Raw genomic sequence first — 23,993 nt, 5'->3', positions numbered from 1 at the left:
CCCCCCAACACTGTTTGGCCCTCTGTGAACCCCGTGAGGGAGGCGCCCAGAGCATTGGAGAAGTCTGCTTGGCCCATGTTGGGGTCATAGGCTGAGGTAAAGGTGAAGAGGTCTCCCATCAGGATGCATTTGACCGTGACGAAGCGGCCTCCGGGCATGAAATTGAGTCCAAGATCTGCGGGTTTAAGTCTTTCCTAAAGAGAATTGCTGTGCCCCCCCTCTTGGTTCCCCCTGAGGCGAAGAATTGGTGAGGGAATAGACGTGAGCAGAGGCGCCCAAAGTCTGCCGGGAGGAGGTGGGTCTCCTGGAGCAAGGCCACTCCGGCCCCATCATCTAGTAGATTTTGTAGAATTGACTTGCGTTTCGGAGGGGCATTCAGCCCGTTGACATTAAGGGAGAGGCATCGTAACGTCTGATGCTCAGGAGCCTGTGTCCCCTCCGGGGAGTGGGCCGGCGGTAGGGGTGCGGGGGTCAGGCTAACACTCATCGCCATAGGTGAGGGCCAAAAGTGGGTTGTCCTGCTCTTGGGATTTTAACAAGGGCCCCCAACGGAGGGCCAATTTTGTAACTGGCGGGGTAGGCAGCATTGTGTGTGCCGCCGGGCCCCTGGCCAACAGGGCCAATCGAGTCAATCAAATAACTTGGGTTTCCAAAGACATGGAGATGGTACGAACCTTGGAATGGGCATGAACCGTGGGTGTGGCCCGCCGTGTTGAGAAGCGGGGTTGGCGGCTAAATCGGGCATGTTGAGTTGGCGATACAGACGTTGGGCGCCTGGAGCATAGGGACTTTCCTAGGTCCTGTGGGGGATTCCAGGGCGGTGTCTATCGCCTTTTGTTGCTGTGGGCGGCTCTGGCCCCTGAGGCACGTCCCGGCCGTGAGGCCGCTGGGGCATCCGGGGTCTCGCCCAGTCCGAACTCACTGAGGCAGTTTCCTCAGGGCTGGTCGGGCACATGATATTGCTGGCATCTTCCAGGTGGCTAATCCTTCGTAGAGTGCCATTATACGAGAATTGCAAGTCGGGAAGAGCCACCTGTATTTGACCTGTCGCTCTTGGAGGAAGTTGGCCAGGGGTCGGAGAGCTTTTCTCCTCTGGAGAGTTAGGAGTGAGAGGTCTTGATAGATCTGGAGCGGCTCTCCCTGGAAGGAGATCTCATCCCGGGAGCGACTGACGGCTGAGATCGCCTCTTTCGTGGAGAAGAAGTGGACCCTGATGATAACATCCGGGGGGGGGGGTCCGAGGCAACCCCCCGACGTGGGCGCAGCCTGTGGGTGTGGTCAAGGAGTAGAAGGGATTTGTCTATATCTGGAAGAAGGGCTTGGAAGAAGTCCCCTACATATTCCGCTAGCTTTTTGTCCGGGACTGAGGTTGGGATTCCCCGGATTGGGAGGTTGTTGCGGCGGGCCCTATTTTCCAAGTCTTCTTGTTTATACTCCAAGATTTCGCACTTGTCCTGCAGGGCTCTTGCTCCTTGTTGGATCTCCACCAGCTTGGATGCCTGGTCCTGGGAACGGTCTTCAATCTCCCCCATCCTCTGCTCCACCTCCGTTACTCTGTGGTCGGTTTGCTCCATTTTGGAGGAGAGTTCAGACATGCAGGACCTAAATTCAGCTTTAATATCCGCCATAAAAGCTAGCAAATCCTTTCTGGTGGCCGGGGGGTCCTCTCCCTCTTGGAGGGACTGTGCCGGGGGGCCTGGGAGGTCAGGTTTCTTTCCTTTATCTGAAGCAGTCAGCATAGTGGCTATGTTCCCGTGTTTGCCAGCTTCTGGTTGCTTAGACATGATGGTTGGGCTCGGGGATGTCGATGAGGTGTGGAGGCCTCTAGGAGCCCCTCCACCCAGGAGCCTCCCAAGGTTCCGGGGCGAGGGGTCCGAGGACTGCTAGTGCGGCGCCTCCGGGGAAGAGGAATCAGGCTTGGGTGGTGTGGTGGGCCGGGGTGCCCCAGTAATGAGTGGGTTGGGGGACAAGATATCCCCAGATTGGGGCGGGCCTGGATGTGGACTGCAGGCTCCTCCGCCTAAACACAGGTCCTATCAAGGGTCCGGCAGATCAAAATGCAGCAAGTGTGATGTGGTGACCAGGGCCCATTGGATTATTGGAGTAGGTTGCTGGTAAAGGGTAAGATGGGGCCTTTGTGTGACAGCTGAGTCCAGGGAGAGGCAAGGCCTCCGCTCCGCTATCCGGGGAGAGCAAGATCAGTTGGCGGCGCACCCCAGGAGGCGGAGGGGGCGTGCCACGTGGATCAGCGGGCCCCCTCCGGGCAGGAGCCGGTGATATTGAGGGTCCGGGGAGCAGGTATTGCCAGATGAGGCTGGGATGTCCCCTGCGCGGCAGCACCGGCCCAGCCAGGCCCCCGCTTTATGACTGCAGCGGGGGGAGGCAGGGCCCCTGTAGTGTCGCCTGGGAGTAGGAGCTGGATGATCCCCACTTGAGTCTGGGGAGAGAAGAGGGTGATTGACCAAGCTGACAGAAGCCCTCCAGGGCTGCCCGGGTGGGCCAGGGGGGGTGGCCAAGGTGCACGCCTCACTACCACCTAGCCAGGAGAGTCACAGCCCTCACCTGTAGGCGCAGGAAGCGCCACATCCTCTTTGCCGCTGCCGGAGCCTCCTCTCATCCCGAAGTCCTGTTGCGAGGTGGCAACGGCCGCCTCCGAAGGTCCGCTCCCCTCAATGCTGGTGTTGGGTCCGGCTTTAGGGCTCCTTCTCCTCCTCCACGGCCCGGGCGCCCGCCGTCAGTGCGCCCCCGGCTCGCTCAGGACATGCCGCACACAGCCGGTCACATGGGCTCCGCATGTGGGCTAGCAGGGTCTCTCGTGTCGGCTCTGGGGATTCCCCTCCCCCGCCGAGAGTGCGTCCGCCATCTTGGACGCCAGGATCGGGCTGGGGTTCGCCGCCTCAAGGTGGATTACCCGGCCCAGCGGGGTGTTAGGCCCCCAAAGTCAAGCTGCAGGCGCCCAGGGTGTTCCAACAGCGCCAGGAGTCGGGATGGCCCCGCTTGAAAAACTAAAGCCGCATATTGCACCAAACAGGGCGGGCCTCGCACGGGTGGCCTCAAAAGAGCAGCCGCATTGGTGGCGCTCCAAGCCACGCCCCAATTAGAGGATTTCTATATTGAATGCATCTTGTTAGTTTCACAGTATGTAACAGACAGAAACATCCTCCATTTAAGTCATTAAGACTGTAAAGGAAATCCTACCAAACGTTAAATAGGGACAGCTAACAAACTGCTGTCAGGGTGTAGACCATTTGGATGGTTTCCGAATGTCTCTCCTTCCTGCTGTGCAAGGCATTTTCTTGTTCTTCTCATGTGCCCACAATTCTTCAGTACTGTATCCAGTTGAGTGTCTTCTTTTTTCTCACCTCTTCAGGGATCTGTAGACCCCGGAGAGCAAGGCTTTATTCCAAAGATGTAATGAATGTTTGTTGTTTGTTGCAATCAAACTGTAGCCGTGTAGGGAATGTCCATCAAAGTGTGTATTCTTTCTTTAGTTTTTTGCTCGATGATCGGTTTCATAACCATTACTTTCACGATGATGGCTTTGGTAATTACGTGCTAGAGTTGAATTTGAGAACTGTGAAAATAAATAGGACCCTGTTGACAAGCCATTTTAAGTAGTTTCTCCTTGAAGTGGGGGTTGGGAGTGGGGTTTGGAAAAAATATCTCTTGGGTCTATTTACATTTCCCTGACCCGGCAGTCCACCTCTATGTTCTCTGTCTAATATCATGGTATTTGAGGCTATTTGGGCCTTCCTGCAGTAACATAATCAAGAGATCCTGAAGAATGGGACCCAGGTTTTCACCTGCACCACCTTCTTTCAGGAATTTCAATGTGATGTTTCCTCTTTCTTCGAAGCCCATTCTCTAAGTCTTCACACTTAAGAGAAAGGTTTGTTGACATCAGCTGGAGAGCAAGCATGTCATCCAACACTTTAGGCACAAGTTGTGTTTCCAAGCTCCTGCTCAGCGGCATTGACACTGACTCCTAGAGAAGCAATGTCCTTCTTGGAGTCCACTGGGGTCTTTATTACTTGTTTTTTTTTAAACTGGTCATTTCCTGAATGAGTGAGTCTTGTAGTGATCGCAAGCAGTGCATTAAGTCTTCCTTTGTGAAGGAGCTGGGAGTTGAAGGAGATTCTTTGCATCTAGTGGCCTATGTCTTTTTTTCTGATAAAATGCACTGATAGTAAAGATTGTATATATTGATCTAAGGCAACTATTGTTAATTTTTTTAATGCATTATTAATAGGGAAGAATTCCCTTCCAAATTAGAGGGACCCAGGCACTGCGCTCAATTCACCAGCTTACTGCTAATCATACGTTCACCATAAAAGTCTCCCTGGCTAACTGATCCATGAACCGTGGTTAATACCTGCACTGGTACGGGTTTATACCAAACCTTTGCATGAGAGGAACAAATAAGGGCGGCTGTGTTTTTTTGGTTAAACCATCATTTTGGCATAATATTGAAATGAGACTTCTTTCCATACATTCAGAAGACCATTGTGACTAGCAATGCACAGATGAAATGCGTAGCACCACATAAAATCTTTGCAGATCTTATGTACAACAATCTTCTTAGAGGACATATTGCACCTTGACTGTATGCTGCACCTCGCCCTCTAATTTTCAGCTCCTGCTATTGAAGTCTGACACTCTGCAGAGATCCAAGGTGCGCTTCCACATTTCTGTGCTGCAGGACTGTTCCTATACTCCCTGAGTCCTGGCCAAGCAAACCATAGTTACTTTGGCCGGATCAGGGGTTCACCACTGTACACTTGCTTCAGAGTAGGGGTACGGGGCAGGAGAAGGTCAGATCCCTGCACGCGGCACTCAGCAGTGACCGAGATCAGTGAGGTATGTTTCAATCTATGAAGCTGGCACCACGGTATGTCCGCACAGCGTCAACCCGCAGCTTTTCTCAGTCAGTTAGATAAAATGATGACGTGCCTCACATCGGAGCACAGTGTGATCATTCCGGTTGGTTTCTGGAAATAGAATTGGAGTATTAGATGGTGAGATTGCGGATTGTAGTGCAGGAGATCCGAGCTTTCATTCCTAACCGTTCACCATCTTCGCTGAACCCCTCTTTCTCGCGATTATTTTAGATACATGTTACCCACTATCCTATGAGAGATGTAGCACCTATAATCCTCAGTAATGTGCCGTTCAAATAGAATTGGATCTGCCAGGGATGAGGACATTGCCCACTGTGGGCATTCTATTCCCAGCACGCTGCCCTCTGTACTCGTCTGAGTGTGGGGCCAGTGATTATGGTTATGATTGGTCATTTATAACACGCTTTACTCACCTGAGTGTGGGGACAGTGGTGATGAAAGATGCATATCATGACATTGTTATAGGTTTGATGCAGATCAGCGTCCCTTTTTTTTGTAGGTTCCCTGTTACAGGCTCTTCTGAGGGCGACCGTTGTGGAACGGTGAAAAACAACTTCCTTGAATCTACCCCTTGCCGCAATCAACGATGGTGGATCTGCCAGAAGGATGCCTGGAGCATGCTGTAGATGTGGTATAACCAAAACTGGCAGCAACATCACTCCAACATGTGTTTTTGTTAACTATGTTAATAAACAGGGAACAGGTGGGCATCTTTGTCCTGTCAGAAAAACCCAGATACATGTATGTGGGAACCCTGAGTTAGGTAATTTACTGCACACTTTATATATGCTTGGAAGAAACATTCGGAAGTTGTTACCTGACTGTTTCTTGTTATGTTCTAACATACAAAAAAAATGTTACTTTTATGCAATGAAAACTATGAACCAAAACTCAACAAATGACTTGAACCAACATTAAAACATTGTTTTAATTTTAAGACATTTCTTGTAGTACACAACTGAATGATTCGTTTTTTTAATTCAGATTTATTTTCCTTTTTAAATCCATTTTCTTTCCCTTATTTTTGTAATTTAAAGTGCTATTGCGTAGCTTCCATCTTCCATTGTGGCAGCCTTGCTGCATGTGGCCCTTTAAAAAAGGGGTGTGATGAAGTGTCCTTCTACTGTCTAACCCTAAGGGTTAGGTATGTGTTGAACACAGGAGCTGGGTATTACCATCGGCTACTTCATGCAGGACTCATGGGTGGTGTGAGGAAGATCGCCTGGTCCATGCCACCCTCTCCCAAGTGTGTGGCAGGGACTTGTCACATTGTGCCAACAACTAGAGTATCCTCTTTAAGAAACCCGGAGAAAGGTCACTGAATTCTGGGGGAGCAGTGAGACTTCAGAGTCGCGAGAAGGACACTGGCAGATATACACTCATCTTGTTTAAGTGTGTGTGCTCTCTGCACAGACACACCGGCTCTCGAGAGCTGGGACTCTCATACACAGGAACAGAATGGAGTGCACAGCTCTGTTCTTCTGAGTCCCCTGCACGCATGTGCCAGAATCATCTTCAAGGTAGCACTGGCCCCAGATATTGGCTCACTTCACACAGCTTCATAGGGAGGTGGGGGAACTTACAGAAAAGGCTCAATCCTTTCTCCAAATTCCAACCTCACAATCCAGGCAGTGAAACTGTTGTTGGACACACCTGATAGAGATTGCATACAGGTGGCCCTGAAGAGAAGACCCGGGCCCCAATAATAGAGACCGGGTTTGGCAGACAATGGTGGGAACCAAATATTGAGGTGCAAAGAAGGAGCCTGGCCAAACAGTGGCGTATCCAGACCTTTTTGACTGGGTTGGCCCAAGTGGGGCACTGACTTATGCAGAGGTGGCATGAAGTAGGAGCATGTGCGCACACACACACACCTGGGGTGGCCAATTAGATTCCAGGGGTAGCACGTGCCACCCCAGGCTACTCCCTGTACATGTTTATGTGGCCAAGGAGCGAAAAAGGAGACACTGCTTTGGGAGAGGCTGAGGAAAACAAAAGAAGGTGAGTAGGTTTAAGGAGGAGGAAGGAACCTGGAGGAGAGTTTGAAGAGTGGCTTGTTAAGAGAGGAGGCAGACAACAACAGAATTCTGAGATGGGGCCGCAAAGGAATAGCAGGAGGTGCTAAAACATTTGAGGAAGGAAGTGGTAATAGCCTGGGAGGAGGTGGCAAAAGATGTAGAGGAGCGGGGAGTGAGACATCCAGAGAAGGAGGTGCTGGGAGAGTAGGTGAGAGAACAGGAGGAGGTAGAGAAGCAAGAGGAGGAGGTGGTGAAAGAGAATGAGGAGGGAGAGCTGAAAATGCATAGGACGTCGTAGCAGAACTCTCAGAAGGAAGAGATGACACAGAGTGTTGCCTGGACAGGCAAAGTCCGAAAGGGAACGTACTGCAGATTCAACCTCCATGTGGGGACCCAGTGAGGATGGGAGGTGGTATAAGCACATGGCAAAGTGATAAAGCGGTGATAGAACTTCAGAGTAAGGAGTGAGGCACTAGAGACAAAAAAAGGAGAGAGTGTAGAGGTCCCAAGTTACAGGAATGTTATGAGGTGAGAAGAAGGCAGACAGAGGGAAAGGTTAGGTGCTGGCCAGAACCTCCCCACGCCCCCAGGTTAGAGATAGAAGTAATTCACTCTAAAACCACAATCAACCAGTCATAGACCTTAAGTACTGCACGTGTTGACTTTTAGCCTCATTTTTGTAGTCACCGACATTTGTGTGTTGGCAACAGGTGACCCCTGGAAGAGGACCAGAAGGAGAATCTGAAGGGGGAGGAGAAACCAGACATTGGATATTGTGGCAAGATGTGCAGGCGGCACTCGCCCACCCCAAATTGTGAGTGGCAGAAAACCACCAGAAAATGCCAGAGTGGGGCCCCAGCTGTTTTACACTGTTGAATGCAGGAACTCCCTTTTGTTTGCTTTACTCATTTGAACCCAAGGAAAAGCCATTCTTTCATTTTTGTTCTGAGTTACCAGCCATTGTAGTGTTGTTTATAATAAACCTCATTGAAACTCATCTTCGTGATAGGGTAGGTATTGTAAGGAATGTAATTTCACCAAAATGCCAGTGCTCGTGGAAGTGACATCGCACAACCCTTGATCTCTGATGACATCACACAACCCTTGATCTCTGATGACATCACAGGAAGTAATGTCATTTGACCCCACCCGGAAGTGGCATCACAGGAAGCTATGGAACACGACCTTTCACCCGTTGACCAAACAGGAAGTGGCATCACATAACATCGTTCCTAAGTACACTACGAAAAATATGGTTACAGTATCACTGCAATGTGATATACATTTTATACAAGAATGGATCACCATATGTATGGTTAATATCAGTCTGTATAGGCCCATATTACCAAATTACTGTGAATGTAAGCAGACGTCCAAGGTCAAATGATAATGAAGTGTTATTATATAGCACTTACGCTTAAGAGCTTTAGATAGAATAAATATACATACAATATGACCCAACCAGTTTGGTACTCATTTATCAACCTCGGAAGATTGAAAGGCTGAGTTGGCCTTGCCGGGATTCGAACCTGCAACCTGCAGATCACACACACACATCGTAGCAGCAAGCGCTCAAACCCACCGAGTTTTTTTACCCGCTGCAGCTATATTACCAGCTATAGTAAAATGAGCAATTGCATGTCTGAATGTTCTCAAAGTCAGAAAGCAAATTACACTCTGTAGTGGATACCATTAAACTGGTAACTGAGATGTAACAGCAGGCCAGTTCATCTGCAGGTCTGGTGCAAAGTTGGCCACAAGTCAAGCCTGCGTGGATTGACTTTTCAGCCTTCAGAAGTTGGCAAAATACATACCATTGGGAGGGTTCATTATACTGTATTAAAGAATTTAGAGTAGCGTGGGAAATGCAACGCACTTGCACTTGCATGGCATCCCATACTCTGGGCACTCCATACCATACATCCAAATGAACATCCTGAACAGCATGCCAGAGATATAGTAAAGATAGACACATTACAACAAAGCATTAATTGTGGCACAATGAAAACAAGGGCCACTTCATGTGCTATGGTCAAACATTTCTACACTGTACACAAGCTTTTAGGCACAAGGATTTTGCCAAGTGACCGAGGACACAGAGATGGAATGTCTTGTGATGATCGTAACAGTGACTACGGCAGAAAAAAGCATGCAATAACTGCACCTTTGCGAAAAGCAAAATATATAGTCCACAATGGATGATTATTATACTCTAAATTCTTTTTGGAAGTCTTTGGGCCTCATTACAGGTATAGAGGTAACCATGCTGCTTTTTTGCGGCATGGCTACCCCCATACCGGGTACCAGGTCTGGGTTCCCTGAATGGGGAAATACCGGGCCATTCCGACCTTGGAGGGCCCGGTATTTCCCCATTCAGGGAACCCGGACCCGGTACATCCACATTCCCATTTCAGCCCCCATAGGGCTCAATGGAAATGGGGATGATGCTAACAACGGGCCTGTTAATGACAGACCCGTTGTTAGCATCCAGAGCTGCTTGCGGGACCCGCTAAGGACGCCTGGCTTTACCAATTATTGTATAGAATTCCAGAAAGACAAATTATTTGTTATTCCTATACTTTCTGATTGAGGGTCACTGCTCAAAGTGTTACACTTGCTGAACCCCCTGTTTTTTTTAAAGAGTCCTGAACAAGAAAGACATCCACTCCAGAAACGAAGAGCCACATGGCGGTGGCCACAGCCAAGAAGCTTCCATTTGTAATATATATTACATTTTTTAGGGGTATCAAGGGATACCGCAGGTGTAGCAAGGACACACAAGGACACTTTCACACGAGATTGAACAAGGAAGGCTGGGATTTAACCCGTGACTAAACATCAAAGACAGAAAGGGCCTCATTACGACCCTGGCGGAACGGGTTAAACGGCGCGTAAAAGGGGACGCGCCGTTCAACCCGTTCCGCCACATTACGAGGTTCCCTCGCGGGACATGGTAAGCACGCCTGGGAAAACCAGGCGTGCTTACCGGGTCTCGCGAGGGGATTTGGGAGCAAACAACGGGCCATCTCGTAATGGCCCGTTGTTTGCTCCCTCTCCCATTCCCATTTCAGCCCTATGGGGCCTGAAATGGGAATGGGGAAAGACCGCGTCTGGGTCCTTGAGGGAGGAATTACCGGGCCATCCGAACTCGGAAAGGCCCGGTAAGTCCTCATTCCGAGGACCCGGACACGGATGAGATTTTGGCGGCAGCCATCCCGCCAATAGCGGCATGGCTACCGGCCGAACTCGTAATGAGGGCCAAAGAATTTAAATGCGGACAAGTACCATTGGCCCTGATTTGAGAAAGACACCAATACTGTCGAAACACGTTTAATCACAAAGGGCACTGTCACTTTTGAAAAAAACAGAAAAATTAAAACCAAAAAATCACATTGGAAAACTGAGAAAAGGGTCATCTGTCTTTTTTCTCGGACAACAAGGGTGCATGGGCAACATGTTAATGTAACTAGATTAAATTGTTTTTCAATTAAACAGAGTCGAGGAACCAGATACTCCGTTGTTACTTTTCCAAGCGACCATGAATAGGGAAATTATCAAACATACATAAGGGCGCAGAGGTCCAATCTAAGGAAAATCCGCTCAAAAGGTTACTCAATATCGTTCAAGTAGCAAGGAAGACCTCAGGGGTCGCAGCCCAAATGACGTGGTGTTTTGAAGTAAGCTCTGTTAATCGGACCGTTCCAAGGCATGATCTATTCAACCCACTGCTCTTATGTGCTGTTGGAATCCTTTTTCCATGTTTCATCCTTTCCGCCGGCCTCTCACCATGGTCCACCTCGTGGTCCTCGGCAAGGTTATCTGCAGCCATACTTTTGGTACATCTGGAGAATTGTTCCCTTTTCTGTCAAGGTTGCATACCCCTGATTGCTTGCTAAGTCTGTCAATGAGGTGGAAGGTCTTCAGCCCACCATGAGTTTATCTTCTTTGGGGGAGGATGAGGGGCTTTGAGTCCAAGCTTCTGCACCCCATGGATTCTGTTGACTTTTCCTAAAGTGGGCAAGTGAAAGCCCCGCAAACTGATGCAGTATATGAACCTGAGATTGGAATGTTGCTAATGGAACAGTCAGCTCACGGTGAACATATCCTCTTGTCGTGCTCGCAGGACCATCGCTATTCTGTAGAACAGTTGTTCTGTCCTGGAATGTGATTTCTAGTAGGGACAGAAAATACCATTCCTTATGAGGTTCTAGGCAGTCGGTCATGAGACTGAATTTTAGTCGGACACTTAGCTTTGTACTTTTAATCCACTTTACAGATCTCTCAAATGGCAATGGCAAGTATGTCTTGTGTTTGTGTATTGTTGATATATTCCTGCCCCTTTAAAACTCTGTGATAGTTTGTGGGATAATTTGAAGGTTTTGCATCATAAGGAGACATAGCTCAGGGTTGCTTTATACTAAACCAGTGGCTTCTCTTTTTCCTCATCTTATATAACACCTTTGAAGCCAAACTCTACAAAATCAGGCAAGAAGTAGACTTGCAGAGAGACTAAATGGCAAGGATTTTTGTTTTTTTGACAAATAGGGAGAGATCCTTGTTGCAGTTAATGGGGTGTCTCTGTTAAGTGAGGTTCAAAAAGACTGGCACCTTGAGCGATTGTCAACGGCAGAGACTAGACGCTTCTGTACAATGTTCAAGACCTGGTGTTTGTTAACTAGATTTCTCTTATAGGTTTCAGAGCATAGCGTTGGCTCTATACACCGATGGGGAATGGCATGCCCACCTGAGATGCTATAACATGCCTGGGAGACCTGCACCTTTTCCAGACTTGCACATGTTTGGCATAGTTGTTCAAGGTCCTGGGTCTCATGAAATCCTGCCTCTGTGTAATACTCGTTGCCTTGCTTCACATGATGGCAAATCCCAATAGTCCCTTCTCATAATTCTGTGTTTTTTTAATCTTTGCACAAGTTGGGGATGGGAGGATTCTGGACGTAAGACTAAGGAGAGGTGTCCATCTGGGGGCAATTTAGCACCTAATTGTAATTGATCCACATATGAATGAGGCGCCCAGGCAAAAAGCAGGTGGAATGTTGTATCCATTCCCATGGCTTCAACTTTTTCTATTTAAGAACTTGACAGTCCTGTCAGCAAGTACCAAGTAGTCTAAGGTTCTAACAGGTTCTAACAAGTTGGTATTGGAAAGGGGCACAATGGACTAGAGTATGACTAAGTCTTAGTTACTTACCTGTAACTGTATTTCTCCAGCATTGGTATCTTTCATAGATTCACATGCTTGAATATTCCCCGTCGTCAGACTGGGAATCCTCAGTGATAAATTTAATAATATTTTTTTTTTTTAAATATACACACCTTGCTACCTAGCAGTGCATGTACATAGCCCATTATGGCCTATGAGCCATTTCATTGTGTAGACCCTCCACCTCACTTTGGTCCTTTATGGCCCCAGCCAATGAGGTGGCAGGGCTTAAGCTCCGCCCCCGGCAGCCATCTTTAGATTTTGAACCGTAGAGATTACAGTATGATGGATGCCGAGCATAGAAGCAGCCTTTCAGGGGAGGCGGGCGGGCGCATGTGAATCTATGAAAGATACCAATGCTGGAGAAATACAGTTACAGGTAAGTAACTAAGACTTCTCCAGCATTGGATCTTTCATAGATTCAGATGCTTGAATAGAATACCAAGCAGTTAAAACATGCCACCATTATATATATATATATATATGCATAAATACAGAAAAAACATATTTCTGATCAAACCTTTACCATGCAGCAACACAACGGTTACATACTTCGGGAAAGGTGGGAAAGGAGGCTGGTCCTACCTTATACAAAGAGATGGCGGAGCACTGCCTGTCCAACTGCAGCTTCTTTGTTGGTATCTTCAGTCAGGCAGTAGTGTTTGGCGAAAGTATGCAGAGTGCTCCACGTGGCGGCTCTGCATATGTCCTTCAATGCCACCCCTGCGTGGAATGCTGTTGACGCCGCCCTTCCTCTGGTGGAGTGCGCAGACGGCGGTCTAGTTAAAGGGTCGCCTTTCAACTGATGGCAGTGGGTGATGCAGGACGATACCCAGCGTGCCAGACTTTGTTTAGATATATGCTGACCCTTGGTACGGCCAGAGAAAGAAATGAATAGCCGGTTTGAGGAGCGGAACTCCTTGGTTCTTTGCAAGTAAAACTTCAACACTCTAGCAACGTCTAGAGAATGTAATGTTCTTTCCGCTTCAGAAGCGTGATTCTGGAAAAAGGTTGGTAAAACAATGCGCTCAGTGAACGACATCTCTGAAAGTACCTTGGGGAGGAACTTCGGGTGAGGCCTTAAGATGACGCGGTCCTTCTGGAACAAAGTAAACGGTGGTTCAGAAGACAAAGCTTGTAACTCACTGATCCTTCTGGCTGATGTGATGGCTATCAGGAAAGATGTCTTCCAGGACAAGAATTTCATTTCGCATCTGTGTATGGGTTCGAAGGGAGGTTGCATGAGGGCTGTTAAGACGGTGTTGAGGCTCCAGTCCGGAACTGGTGTAGGTGTAGGCGGATAAGTATGCATCAGTCCTTTCAGGAAGATTTTAACCGCTGGTAAGGAAAGTAAGGCTTGCGTCTCCGCGGTTACTGTGTAAGCCGCTATGGCTGACAGATGGACCTTGATAGAGGACAGTGAGAGCCCTGACTTAGCCAGGTGCAACAAGTAGGGCAGAATCCGATTAACCGAGGCCGTGAGGGGATCGATTGCAGAGGTCTCGCACCATTTGGAAAACCTGGTCCATTTCCTGGTGTAGGTGACTTGCGTGGACGGGGCTCTAGCGGCCCTGATGATATCCCAGCATTCTGATGGTAACTTTAGGTGCATCAGTTTGCGCTGCTCAGGAACCATGCTTTGAGAGACAGGCTCCTCGGGTCGTGGTGGAGGACCTTGCGGTTCTGTTGTGTCAGTAGATATTGATGTGTCTTGAGACGAATCGGGGGTTGACAGGATAGATGCCTCAGCGTCGGGTACCAGACTTGCCGTGCCCAATCCGGTGCAATTAGAATCAAAGAACAATCCTGTTCTTTTACCCTGCAAAGTACCCTCGACATGAGGGGAATGGGTGGGAAGGCATAGAGGAACTTCCCCGACCAATTCACTGAGAACGCGTCTCCCAGTGATTGGTGCTCCGGGTATCTTGAAGCAAATCTCTTGCATTTTTTGTTGTTCCTGGTGGCAAAAAGGTCGATCTGCGGATGGCCCCATAAGGCAAATATCCGTTGGGTTTCTTTTTCGTCCAGCTCCCACTCGTGGGACGCTGTGTATTCTCTGCTTAGCCTGTCCGCTAGGACATTGTCCACTCCTGGAAGATGCTCTGCCCTGATCTGCACCCCGTAGTGCAAGGCCCATGCCCAAAGCTGTTGGGCTTCTTGCGACAGGATCTGTGACCTCGTGCCTCCCTGCTTGTTTGTATAGTGCATGGAGGTCGTGTTGTCTGTCTGGACTGTAAGAACTTGACCAGCTATCACCGGTAGGAAGGCTTTCAGCGCCAACCTTACGGCCCTGAGCTCTAACACGTTGATGTGGAGCTGGGACTCTTGTGCCGACCAAGAGCCCTTGGTTTGGAGGTCTGCAAGATGAGCGCCCCAACCTGATAAGGAAGCGTCCGTCCTCAGCAGAACGGTTGATGTCGGTGCTTGAAACGGCATCCCCTGCAGAAGATTCCTCGGAACATTCCACCATCGAAGGGCCTTGTGCAACGTCGATGGAATCTGGACAATGTCTTCCCAGCCTCCGAAAGCTTGTTTCCATTGGTGGTCCAGAGCTTCCTGCACAGGTCTCATGCGAAGCCTGCAGTTCGGTATGAGGAATATGCATGATGACATCATGCCCAATAGGGATTTGTAAGAGCGTACGGATGTTGTCTCTTTCTGTAGGAAGTTCGAAGTTGAGCGTAAAATCGCTGCTATTCTTTCTGAGGATGGCCTCACTCTGGGAATGCTGGTATCGAGTTTGGCTCCCAGGAAGAGAGCTACCTTGCTGGGAACGGGGCAGGACTTTGTCTGGTTTATGGAGAAACCTAACTCTTTTAGGAGGTTGCCAGTCCTCGACACTGCCGAGCGAGCCTTTGCAGCGGAACTTGCCTTTATCAGCCAATCGTCCAGGTATGGAAAAACGTCCGTTTCTGCCCTCCTGAGACTTGCTGCTACCGGCGCCAAGCATTTTGTGAAAACTCTCGGAGCCGATTTTAGCCCGAACGGGAGCACTTGAAACTGAAAGTGAAGCTCTCCCACCGTGAACCTGAGGAACTGCCTGTGCGCTAGATGGATCGGTATATGGAAGTATGCGTCCTCCAAGTCTAAAGTGGCTAAGAAGTCGTGCTTGTTTAACCAAGGTAGCACCCCTTGTAAAGCTACCATCTTGAATGTTATGCGCTTGATAAATTTGTTGAGTGCCCTCAGGTCCAAGATGGGTCTCCATTCACCGTTTTTCTTTCTGACGAGGAAGAATCGGGAGTAGAAATCTTTTCCCCTCTGAGAATAAGGAGCTGGTTCTACTGCTGCCTTCTGGAGCAGTTTTTGCACTTCGGACATGACCTGTCTTAGCATGTGCACTCTGCGAGATGTTGGAGCAGGGAAGGAGGTTGGTCCAGAAATTCTAAGGTGTGACCCTTTCGGATCACCTGTAACACCCATTTGTCCGATGTAATTGATTGCCAGCGCTGGAATAACTGGCTCACCCTTCCCCCCACCGGGGTGTGGTGAAGAGGGGAAAAAAATTGGTCGTCAGTTTTGCTTGCCTTGTGACTTCCCTTGGGCGGAGCCACGTCTGCCTCTATGGGCGTATCTGTTGGATGACTGATATTTATTGTCTTGGTACGTGCCGCCTTGTGCTTTTTGACCATACGAGGAACGACCGTATCCTCTGAACTTGGAAGATGAGCCTCTAAAGGGACGAAAAGACCGATGATCCTTACTTTTGTCCTTTTAAGAACTGATGGCTCTGGCTGTGTCCGTGTCTGTCTTGATTCCCTTCAAATGATCGTCTATATTCTTTCCAAAGAGATCTTGTCCATCGAACGGCATGTCTAATATCTGCGCCTGGACTTCAGGTCTAAAGTTCGTAGCCTTCATCCAGGCCTGCCTTCTGAGCACTGTGCCGTGTGCCATCTGCCTGAAGCCTGATTCGGCAACATCAACCGCTGCGTCGATCATGTGATCCGATGTAGCTTCACCATCCTCGATTATCGATTTTGCCTCCTCCTGGAGCTCTGGTGGTAATTGTTTCGCCAATTTAGACATGCAGAGCCAAAGCTCGCGATCGAACCTTGCGGTCATGGCCAGCGCATTGCCCGCTCTGATTGTAAGCGATGCAGAAGATGATACTTTCCTGCCCATGGCTTCCAGTTTACGTCCGTCCTTATCCGGTGGTGCCGACAACGGTGAGGAGGGGTTGGCGAGTTTCTTTCTGGCCGCCACTGTGATAACTGAGTCCGGTTTCGTATGACCTCTCAAACAAAGAGGTGCCGAATCCGGAGCTTTATATTTCTTTTCTGGCCTGGACACCAGCGCCGGAGTCAATAAGGGTGTGGATAGGATCTTGGATCCGGAATCCCAGATGGTATCGAGGAGAGGAATAGTGGTCACTGTCCTCCTTCGTTTGTCCCTGTGCTCATAGAGCACTGATTTCCTTTCCTCAGAAGAAACCTGAATTTTAAACAATTCTGCAGCTTTACCTATATTGGTATGGAAAGAGACGAGATCATCCGGCGGTGAGGCCTTGCCCGGCGAGTGTCTCCTCCTGGGCTTCTCGACTACGTAGTCATCCCACTCACTGGATGCGTCTGGCTCCTGTGTTATTTCTCCTTCTTCTGGTTCCGAGAATTCTCTAAAAGGATCCTCCTGCCAGTCTGATACCGAGATGGTGGACGGTACCATAGTAGGGTCCACATCCGGAGATCGCGGTCTGTGCGATGACTGTGGCGACGGGACTCTTGTAGGTGAAGCACTGTGGGTGCTGCTCCTTGGTCTTCGAGCAGGTTCCGGAGATCTCATCCGTTTTTGCGGTCTACTCCTGTGAGGAGAACAACCAGATGTGCCTGGAATCGGAGATGACTCTCTAGGAATAATTCCTGATTCTATGGGATCAATCAGGATTTGCTTCTCCTTTTGCCGCCTGTAAAATTCTTCTACAATCCTCTGCACGGATAACATGAGTATTGGGTCATGAGGGTATTCGGATTCTCCCGTGGACGGTTGCCAAGGAGGGCTGTATTGTTTCGGTAAGGGACCGGTGGACTCTTCCATCACTTCCGCATCAGAGAATTCTTCCTGAAGAATTACATCCGGAAGTTCTGGCATGTGACCTAAAGGTGAAAATTGCTGCACCAGTGGTTCAGTCTCAGTATTCTTCTCAATGACATTGCTTTCAATGACAGGAGTTTCAAATGTGGAAGGCAGCAATTCCTCCGTAACTGCCGAAATTTGTGGTGCCGCTGAAGGTGCTATGGACGATGCTATCTTCGTCGACAAGCATCCCGTACGAGATTTCGTCGACGACTGAGATTTTCCCGTCGACGAAGGCTTCGCCGTCGACGACTGAGGTTTTGCCGTCGACGACTGAGGTTTTCCCGTCGACGAGTGAGGTTTTGCCGTCGGCGAGGGCTTCGCCGTCGACGAGAGCTTCGCTGACGAATGTGGAATGCGTTCCGTGGACGACTGCGTCATGGATGAATGCTTCGTGGACGAGTGGTGTTTCTTGCTCGTCGACGATTGCTTCGCGGTCGACGTGTCCGATGACGATGATCTTATTGTCGACGATGTCTTAAGCGTGGTTGTCGTCGTCGCTGTTTTCGTCGACGGTATGGCCGATGACGGGCGTTTACCTTTCCCTTCATTCGTGGGCGGTTTCCCCGCCGACGACTGCCCCCCCCCCATTTTTTGCAAACTCCTCCTTACCTCTGGAGGCAGATTTTGCTGACTTTTTCTGGCTTGGTAAGTCAACTGGAGGAAGAAAGGGTATCAATTCCAGCTTCCTCTTTTTTGACTTGGGAGAGGAACTCCTTTCCACTGAAGAGGCCCTTCTCTTTGACGTTTGTCGCTCAGATGGAGTGCTGGATTGGACAGGAGCTGTTCTGACAGACTCTTCGTCCGAAGACTGATCCCTGGATTCCAGGTAAAAAAGGAGTCTTCTATGCCTGTCATGAAGGGTCTTGGTGGAAAAGGTTCTACAAATCTCGCATTTTTTAATGTCATGTGGGTACAGACAATAAATGCAATGCTCGTGAGGGTCTTTGTTGTAAACCAATTTCTTTTTGCACCTCGTGCAGTCCCTAAACAGGGAAGGCTTCCTGACAGCCTGAGGTGCCTCCATTTCTGAAGAGAAGTTCAGTCGACGATTTTGAGAGGAAAACAACAAGTTTTGTCTCCCAGGTTAATTGGAAACAAAGCCCCTGAGAAGGGGAACAAAATGGAATATATTTACCAAATATATTCCACACAAAAGTAGAAAGAATTTGAAAAAGCTCAGAGAGCTTGAGGATTCCCTGTGTCTGTTAGACTGCGGTGAAAAATCTAAAGATGGCTGCCGTGGGCAGAGCTTAAGCCCTGCCACCTCATTGGCTGGGGCCATAAAGGACCAAAGTGAGGTGGAGGGACTACACAATGAAATGGCTCATAGGCCATAATGGGCTATGTACATGCACTGCTAGGTAGCAAGGTGTGTATATTTAAAAAAAAAAAAATTATTATTAAATTTATCACCGAGGATTCCCAGTCTGACGACGGGGAATATTCAAGCATCTGAATCTATGAAAGATCCAATGCTGGAGAAGTGACTAAGCTTCTTTCTCCAAAATAATGTCCACAGTAAACAAAGAGTCTTGTGAAACATTTGTAGTGGTACCGCTTTTAGGAACGCTACGTAAGTTCAGCAATCACTACTGAGATCTGTGTATCACTTACAGCCAAGTTGTGAATCCCTGCTGGAATAAAAAAGTTATGAAATGCCAAAAAGGTTGGTATCAAGTGACATCCAAAAGGACATATTTTCTAATATTGTTGGGAAATATATTTTGGTCCTTTATGTATGCATCAAAAGATTGATATAGAGAGAATTGTCCATACAAAGTATTGTACAATGTATAACTGCAGTATCGGGCTTGCAACTCAATTAATATCTTTGGTCTATTGTCCTTGTCCTCTTCATCCTTTTGACATGTCCACCTGCATAATGAGTTTAAGGATTGTGTGTTTCCTAATAAAACTTTAGATGTTTTTGTAAAAGATTTTAGCTTTTTGATTTGTTGACCATAGTCGGTAAGTTAGGTTAGCGGGTTTAGGGCTCGCTGCTACAATCGGCTTGTGTTCTACAGGTGGCAGGTTCGAATCCTTACAAGGCCAACTCAGCCTTTCATGCTGCGAGGTCGATGAATGAGAACCGCCTTCGGTTGGGCGATATTGTATCTAAATATGTTCTATTGCAAGTGCTTCGCTAAAGCGCCATATAGATAACACATCATTATCATTGATTTCTTTTTGTCCTGTTTTGAAGGTTGGAAATTGAAGTCTTTCATGTAAATGTTCTTTATGAGATAACTGTCAGAAAGTCATGTGAATATTAATGTAAGTGCACAACAGGGCTAACAAGTCTATATGTATCCTGTAATGTGAAGTTAAGTGTTCCTACTCAGAATCAGCCACATCCTGGTCCGAATTTCCATGGAGGTTTGACACTTTATTTTCCGGAATGGGCTGATAGAAAGGGCAGTTAAGGATCTTAGCTGCCCAAGTGTCTGCGCTCACTCTTAATCTGATTTGTACATTGACCTCTTTCCAGGAGCTATATATGCTTCTGATTGTTTTTTATATGCACCCCCCAGAGTGTCTGGGTGTTTGCTAAAAGGATGTCCACAACAGGCAGAGGAGAAGATAAAAATGTCTCAGTTGCCCCAACAGTAGGCAGACAGGCAAGGCTAGGCTGCAAATAAGTGATATTGCATTTCAGTTACTTCTGTCTCATCCACTGCAGATGAAAACTTCTCATGTCATGACTCTACTTCTAAAATTAGGTTCATGGTCATTCTTAAACACATCTGTATCTGGATATGGTACAGGCATGTGTGTGATATCCGTCATGTTACTTCTTCCACGGTCATACCAGTGTATTCTGCACGTTCTCCAAAATGCCAAATCCTGATACATAATAATAAAGAAAATCAAGAAATGGTTTGGCAGAAGTTTTCACAAAATGCATACTATGTACAGGTTACAGACTAGTGTGTTTGCCAGCAAAATATGGAGTTCCTTCCATCTATCTGCACCTACCTCCAGATTGGCAGCTACAATGTTTGAACACACTTCCCAAATGTATTTGCCTTTTTTTTTAAACAATTTTTATTATTTTATTACAACCAAACACAATGCAACAGACTTACAAAACACATCATAGCAATTTGATATTTCCTGTACGCTTCCGAGTCTGCTGCACCCCCCTCCCACCCGAGCCCACTCCGGTTGTCGCTCTGCACCTGTTCCCACTAGAGGGTTTCCTCTTTCTGTATCCTCCTCTGAGTTCTGGTGGGCTGACCAGTCCTGGGCGGGTCCGTATAGTGTGGCCACTAGATGCTTCCAGGCTGTCAGGGTTTCTGCCTCTTCCCCCCCCCCTATTCCCACTTTCTTGTCATGCTGATGTTTCAGCTTCGGTCCATTTTAGTAGATCACTCCACCAGGCTTCTATTCTAGGTCTGTTGCATGCTTTCCATCCCATGGCTATTGTGCGCTTGGCAAGTATGTATCCCAAGTCCTTTAATTTACTCACCTGTTTTAGTTGGCGTGGCCTAGGGAATACTCCTAGCAGATATGCCCACGCTGATTCGACAATTAATTTAATCCCCTTCTCTTCTAGCCAGTGTGCTATTTCCTCCCAAAATTTCCCAATTTCCGGGCGCGCCCAAAACATATGTGTCATCCCTGTATTCTCTTCCCCACATTTTGGGCATGTTTGCTATTCTACATTCTTGAATTTGGCTATTCTTTGGGGAGTCATATATGCTCTATGGGTTATATATAACTGTATCTGCTGCAGCCTAACATTTTTAGATACTTTTTTATGGTACCCTTGTGCCCGTTCCCACATCCCATCATTCATTGGTACCCCCACCTCTTCTTCCCAGTCCTGTCTCAATTGTGTCACCTCCTTCCCCACTTAGGTCATCAGAAGTTCATACAGCCTAGATATCTCGTGCCCTCCCTCTGCGATATCATATATCGTGTCTATGGTGGCGTCAGGTTGCTCATCTTATGTTATCTCTGACCATGTTTCTTTAATCCGCCGTACCATTCTGGTATATGTGATAAATTGCCCCTCATGCAGCCCTGTTTCTTCCACCAACGCCGCAAATGCCTTTATTTCCCCTTCCTGCCACATATCTCCCATTGTTGCAATTCCCACCGGTTCCCAGTGCTTCCTAATTGTCTTTATTAATTGTTCATCACTTCCCGCCAGTACGACCAGCGGTATTTTTGATGAACACGGTGTCAGGTTCTCCATGACCCGGCAAGCTTTTCGCCATATCTCCCATCCCAGCGTCAGCATCTTTGAGCGCTCTTTTATCTCCGCTTTGGGAAGCCATATTATTTCTTTTAGAAAGAACGGGGCACAATCTAGTCGCAGCAATCTCGAATCTGAGGTGTGGTCTTCCGACAGCCATTTAGCTACATATTGCAGTTGACTTGCTAAGTAATAAATCTCATAATTCGGCAGTTTTATTCCCCCTTTGTCGTGTGTATTCTGCAGCTTCCACAAAGCTATTCTATTCCTTGTCCCGTGCCATAAGAACCCCCTGCATATGCTCTGTAGCTTCATAAAGAATCACCTCGATATCAAGCATGGTATATTACCGAAGCAATGTAATAGTCTCGGCAATGCCACCATCTTCAGCAGCGCTCCCCTTCCCATCATTGCCAGGGGGAGCTTGGACCAGAACCTCATGCTATTTTCCATTTTCTGTACCGCTTTCACAGTGTTGTTCTGATGTTCCGCCTCCACCGTATAATAGATGTCTATCCCCAGGTATCTAAACGTTTGTGGCTCCCATGGTATTTGCAAGACCGGTAATTGATTGTTTGGGACCCTGCATACCTCCCTAATGGGAATATGCACGATTTCCTGGGATTCACCGCTACACCCGACAGCGATGAAAAATATATTCGAGATTTTCTTCCGGGTATCGTAAGTACACAGCATGTCATCTGCGTATAGTGAGATTAGGTGCGTCTCCCCCTTTATTCCAATCCCTATTACCTCGTACTGCTGCCTCAGGTATATTGTCAGGGGCTCCAGTGCTAAGATATACAGCATCGGGGACCATGGGCATCCTTGTCTGGTACCCCTACTCAGTTTCCATCTATTGGAGATGATGGCTCCAGTTTTGACTCTGGCTAGCAGTGCGCTATACAGTAGTTTAACCCATTTGAGGTACCCTGGGCCTATCCCATAGTGAGTCAAGGCCGCGATTAGCCAGGGCCATTTGACCAAGTCAAAGGCTTTTATCGCATCGAGTGAGACTATCGCGATCTCCTCCGTGCTTTCTTTTGTGTGTTCTATAATCCGATGTAGTCTTCTGAGGTTGTCGGATATGTTCCTACGCGGAACATACCCTGTTTGATCAGGGTGTATTAATTTGTTAATGATCCGCTTCATTCTGTTTGCCAATACCGCAGTGAGTATTTTGCTATCTTGATTTAGCATCGATAGCGGTCTGAACGATCCGCAGTCATTGCTTGGCTTTTTTGGTTTTGGAAGGGGAATAAATATTGCTTCTCTCAGGGATTCCGGAAGCCTCCCTATCTCAAATGCCTCATTTAACATTTCAAGTAGCGGGGGTAGTACCTCGTTCTTGTACATCTTATAGAATTTGCTGGGGAGCTCATTCGTCCCCGGGGTCTTGCTGGTGGGTAGTTGTACGACCACCTCTTCCAGCTCTTCTAGTGTAATCGGAGCATCTTGGTCCTCACGCTCAGCCGCACTAATCTGTGGCAATCCTATGTCATCCAGCGTATCCATTATTTCCCGGTTATTACTACATTCTTCCATCCGATATAGTTTCCTGTAGTATTCTAGGAATTCTCGATTGATGCCCTCTTGGGTGTCCACTAGTTGTCCACTTTCCCCCGTTATTGCCCTTGTCGTAGGTCTGGGGGTCTCTCTCTTGTACAACCATGCTAACATCCTTCCAGGTTTGTCTCCCCCCGCATGCTGCTTCTCTATATATTTTTTATAGTTCAGGTTACTTAGCCTCTCCCAGTGTTCCGCACATTCCTGTTGCAGTCGGCCTATGGTTTCGGCATCCTCTTTCGCGCAGCCGCCTCTACTTAAGGCTATCTCTAATTTGGTTTCAGCCTTCTGCAATTCTCTTAATATACCCCTCTGCAATCCCTTAGATTTGGCTATCGCTATTCCTCTCACCACCATCTTAAAGGCTTCCCATAGCGTTCCAGCCGATTCCACGCTCCCAGTATTGATCTCAAAGTACTCTATGATTTCTTCTCTGAGGTCCTCTCTGAACATTCCATCTTTGAGTGCTTCCGCTCTGAGTCGCCATGTTGGTATCTTGGCTCTTGGGGGAAGATATTGCCATATTAAAACCAATGGCGAGTGGTCCGATAGGACCCTCGCCTTGTATTCTGTCTGTAGTACTTCTGCTACCATTTCCTGCGTGGCGAACATATAGTCTAGTCTTGCGTGCAGGTGATGTGGTGCGGAGTAATGCGAGTATTGTCTCTCGTGCGGATGGTGCACCCTCTATATATCCTCTAGACACAAATCCGTAAGCAGGGCCTGCAGTGCCTTAGCTGCGGGGGCGGGCCTGTCTTGTTTATTGTCCGACCTGTGCATCTTTGGGTTTAATGTACAGTTAAAATCACCTCCGCAGATCACTGCATCCCCCATATACAGACACAATTTGCTATATAGGGTCTTAAAATATGTCATAGTGTCATAGTTTGGAGCGTATGTGTTGATTATACATATTTCTTTGTTTTCCACCAGGCCTCATATAATCACCAACCTCCCGTCCGCCTCAATTGTGGACTGTAGTAATTGAAATAGGACATGCAGTGCTACCCATG

General features: G+C 47.9%; 1 protein-coding gene across 1 annotated transcript in view; it reads left to right on the top strand.

Moving 5' to 3' along the window:
* LOC138579499 (killer cell lectin-like receptor subfamily F member 1) overlaps window positions 1-5,835 on the top strand; it is a 306,704-nt gene extending 300,869 nt beyond the window's left edge. Inside the window, exon 5 of the mRNA XM_069649819.1 lies at window positions 5,398-5,835. Coding sequence (XP_069505920.1) covers window positions 5,398-5,524 — 127 coding nt within the window. The 3' untranslated portion in view covers window positions 5,525-5,835. The remainder of the gene's footprint in view (window positions 1-5,397) is intronic.
* The last annotated feature ends 18,158 nt before the right edge of the window (window positions 5,836-23,993 follow it).

This window comes from Ambystoma mexicanum, chromosome 3p, assembly GCF_040938575.1.
Source record: "Ambystoma mexicanum isolate Mex_15411 chromosome 3p, UKY_AmexF1_1, whole genome shotgun sequence".
NCBI lineage: Eukaryota > Metazoa > Chordata > Amphibia > Caudata > Ambystomatidae > Ambystoma > Ambystoma mexicanum.
The sequence above is the reverse complement of the archived record's forward strand: the minus strand, read 5'-3'. Positions and strand labels throughout refer to the sequence as shown.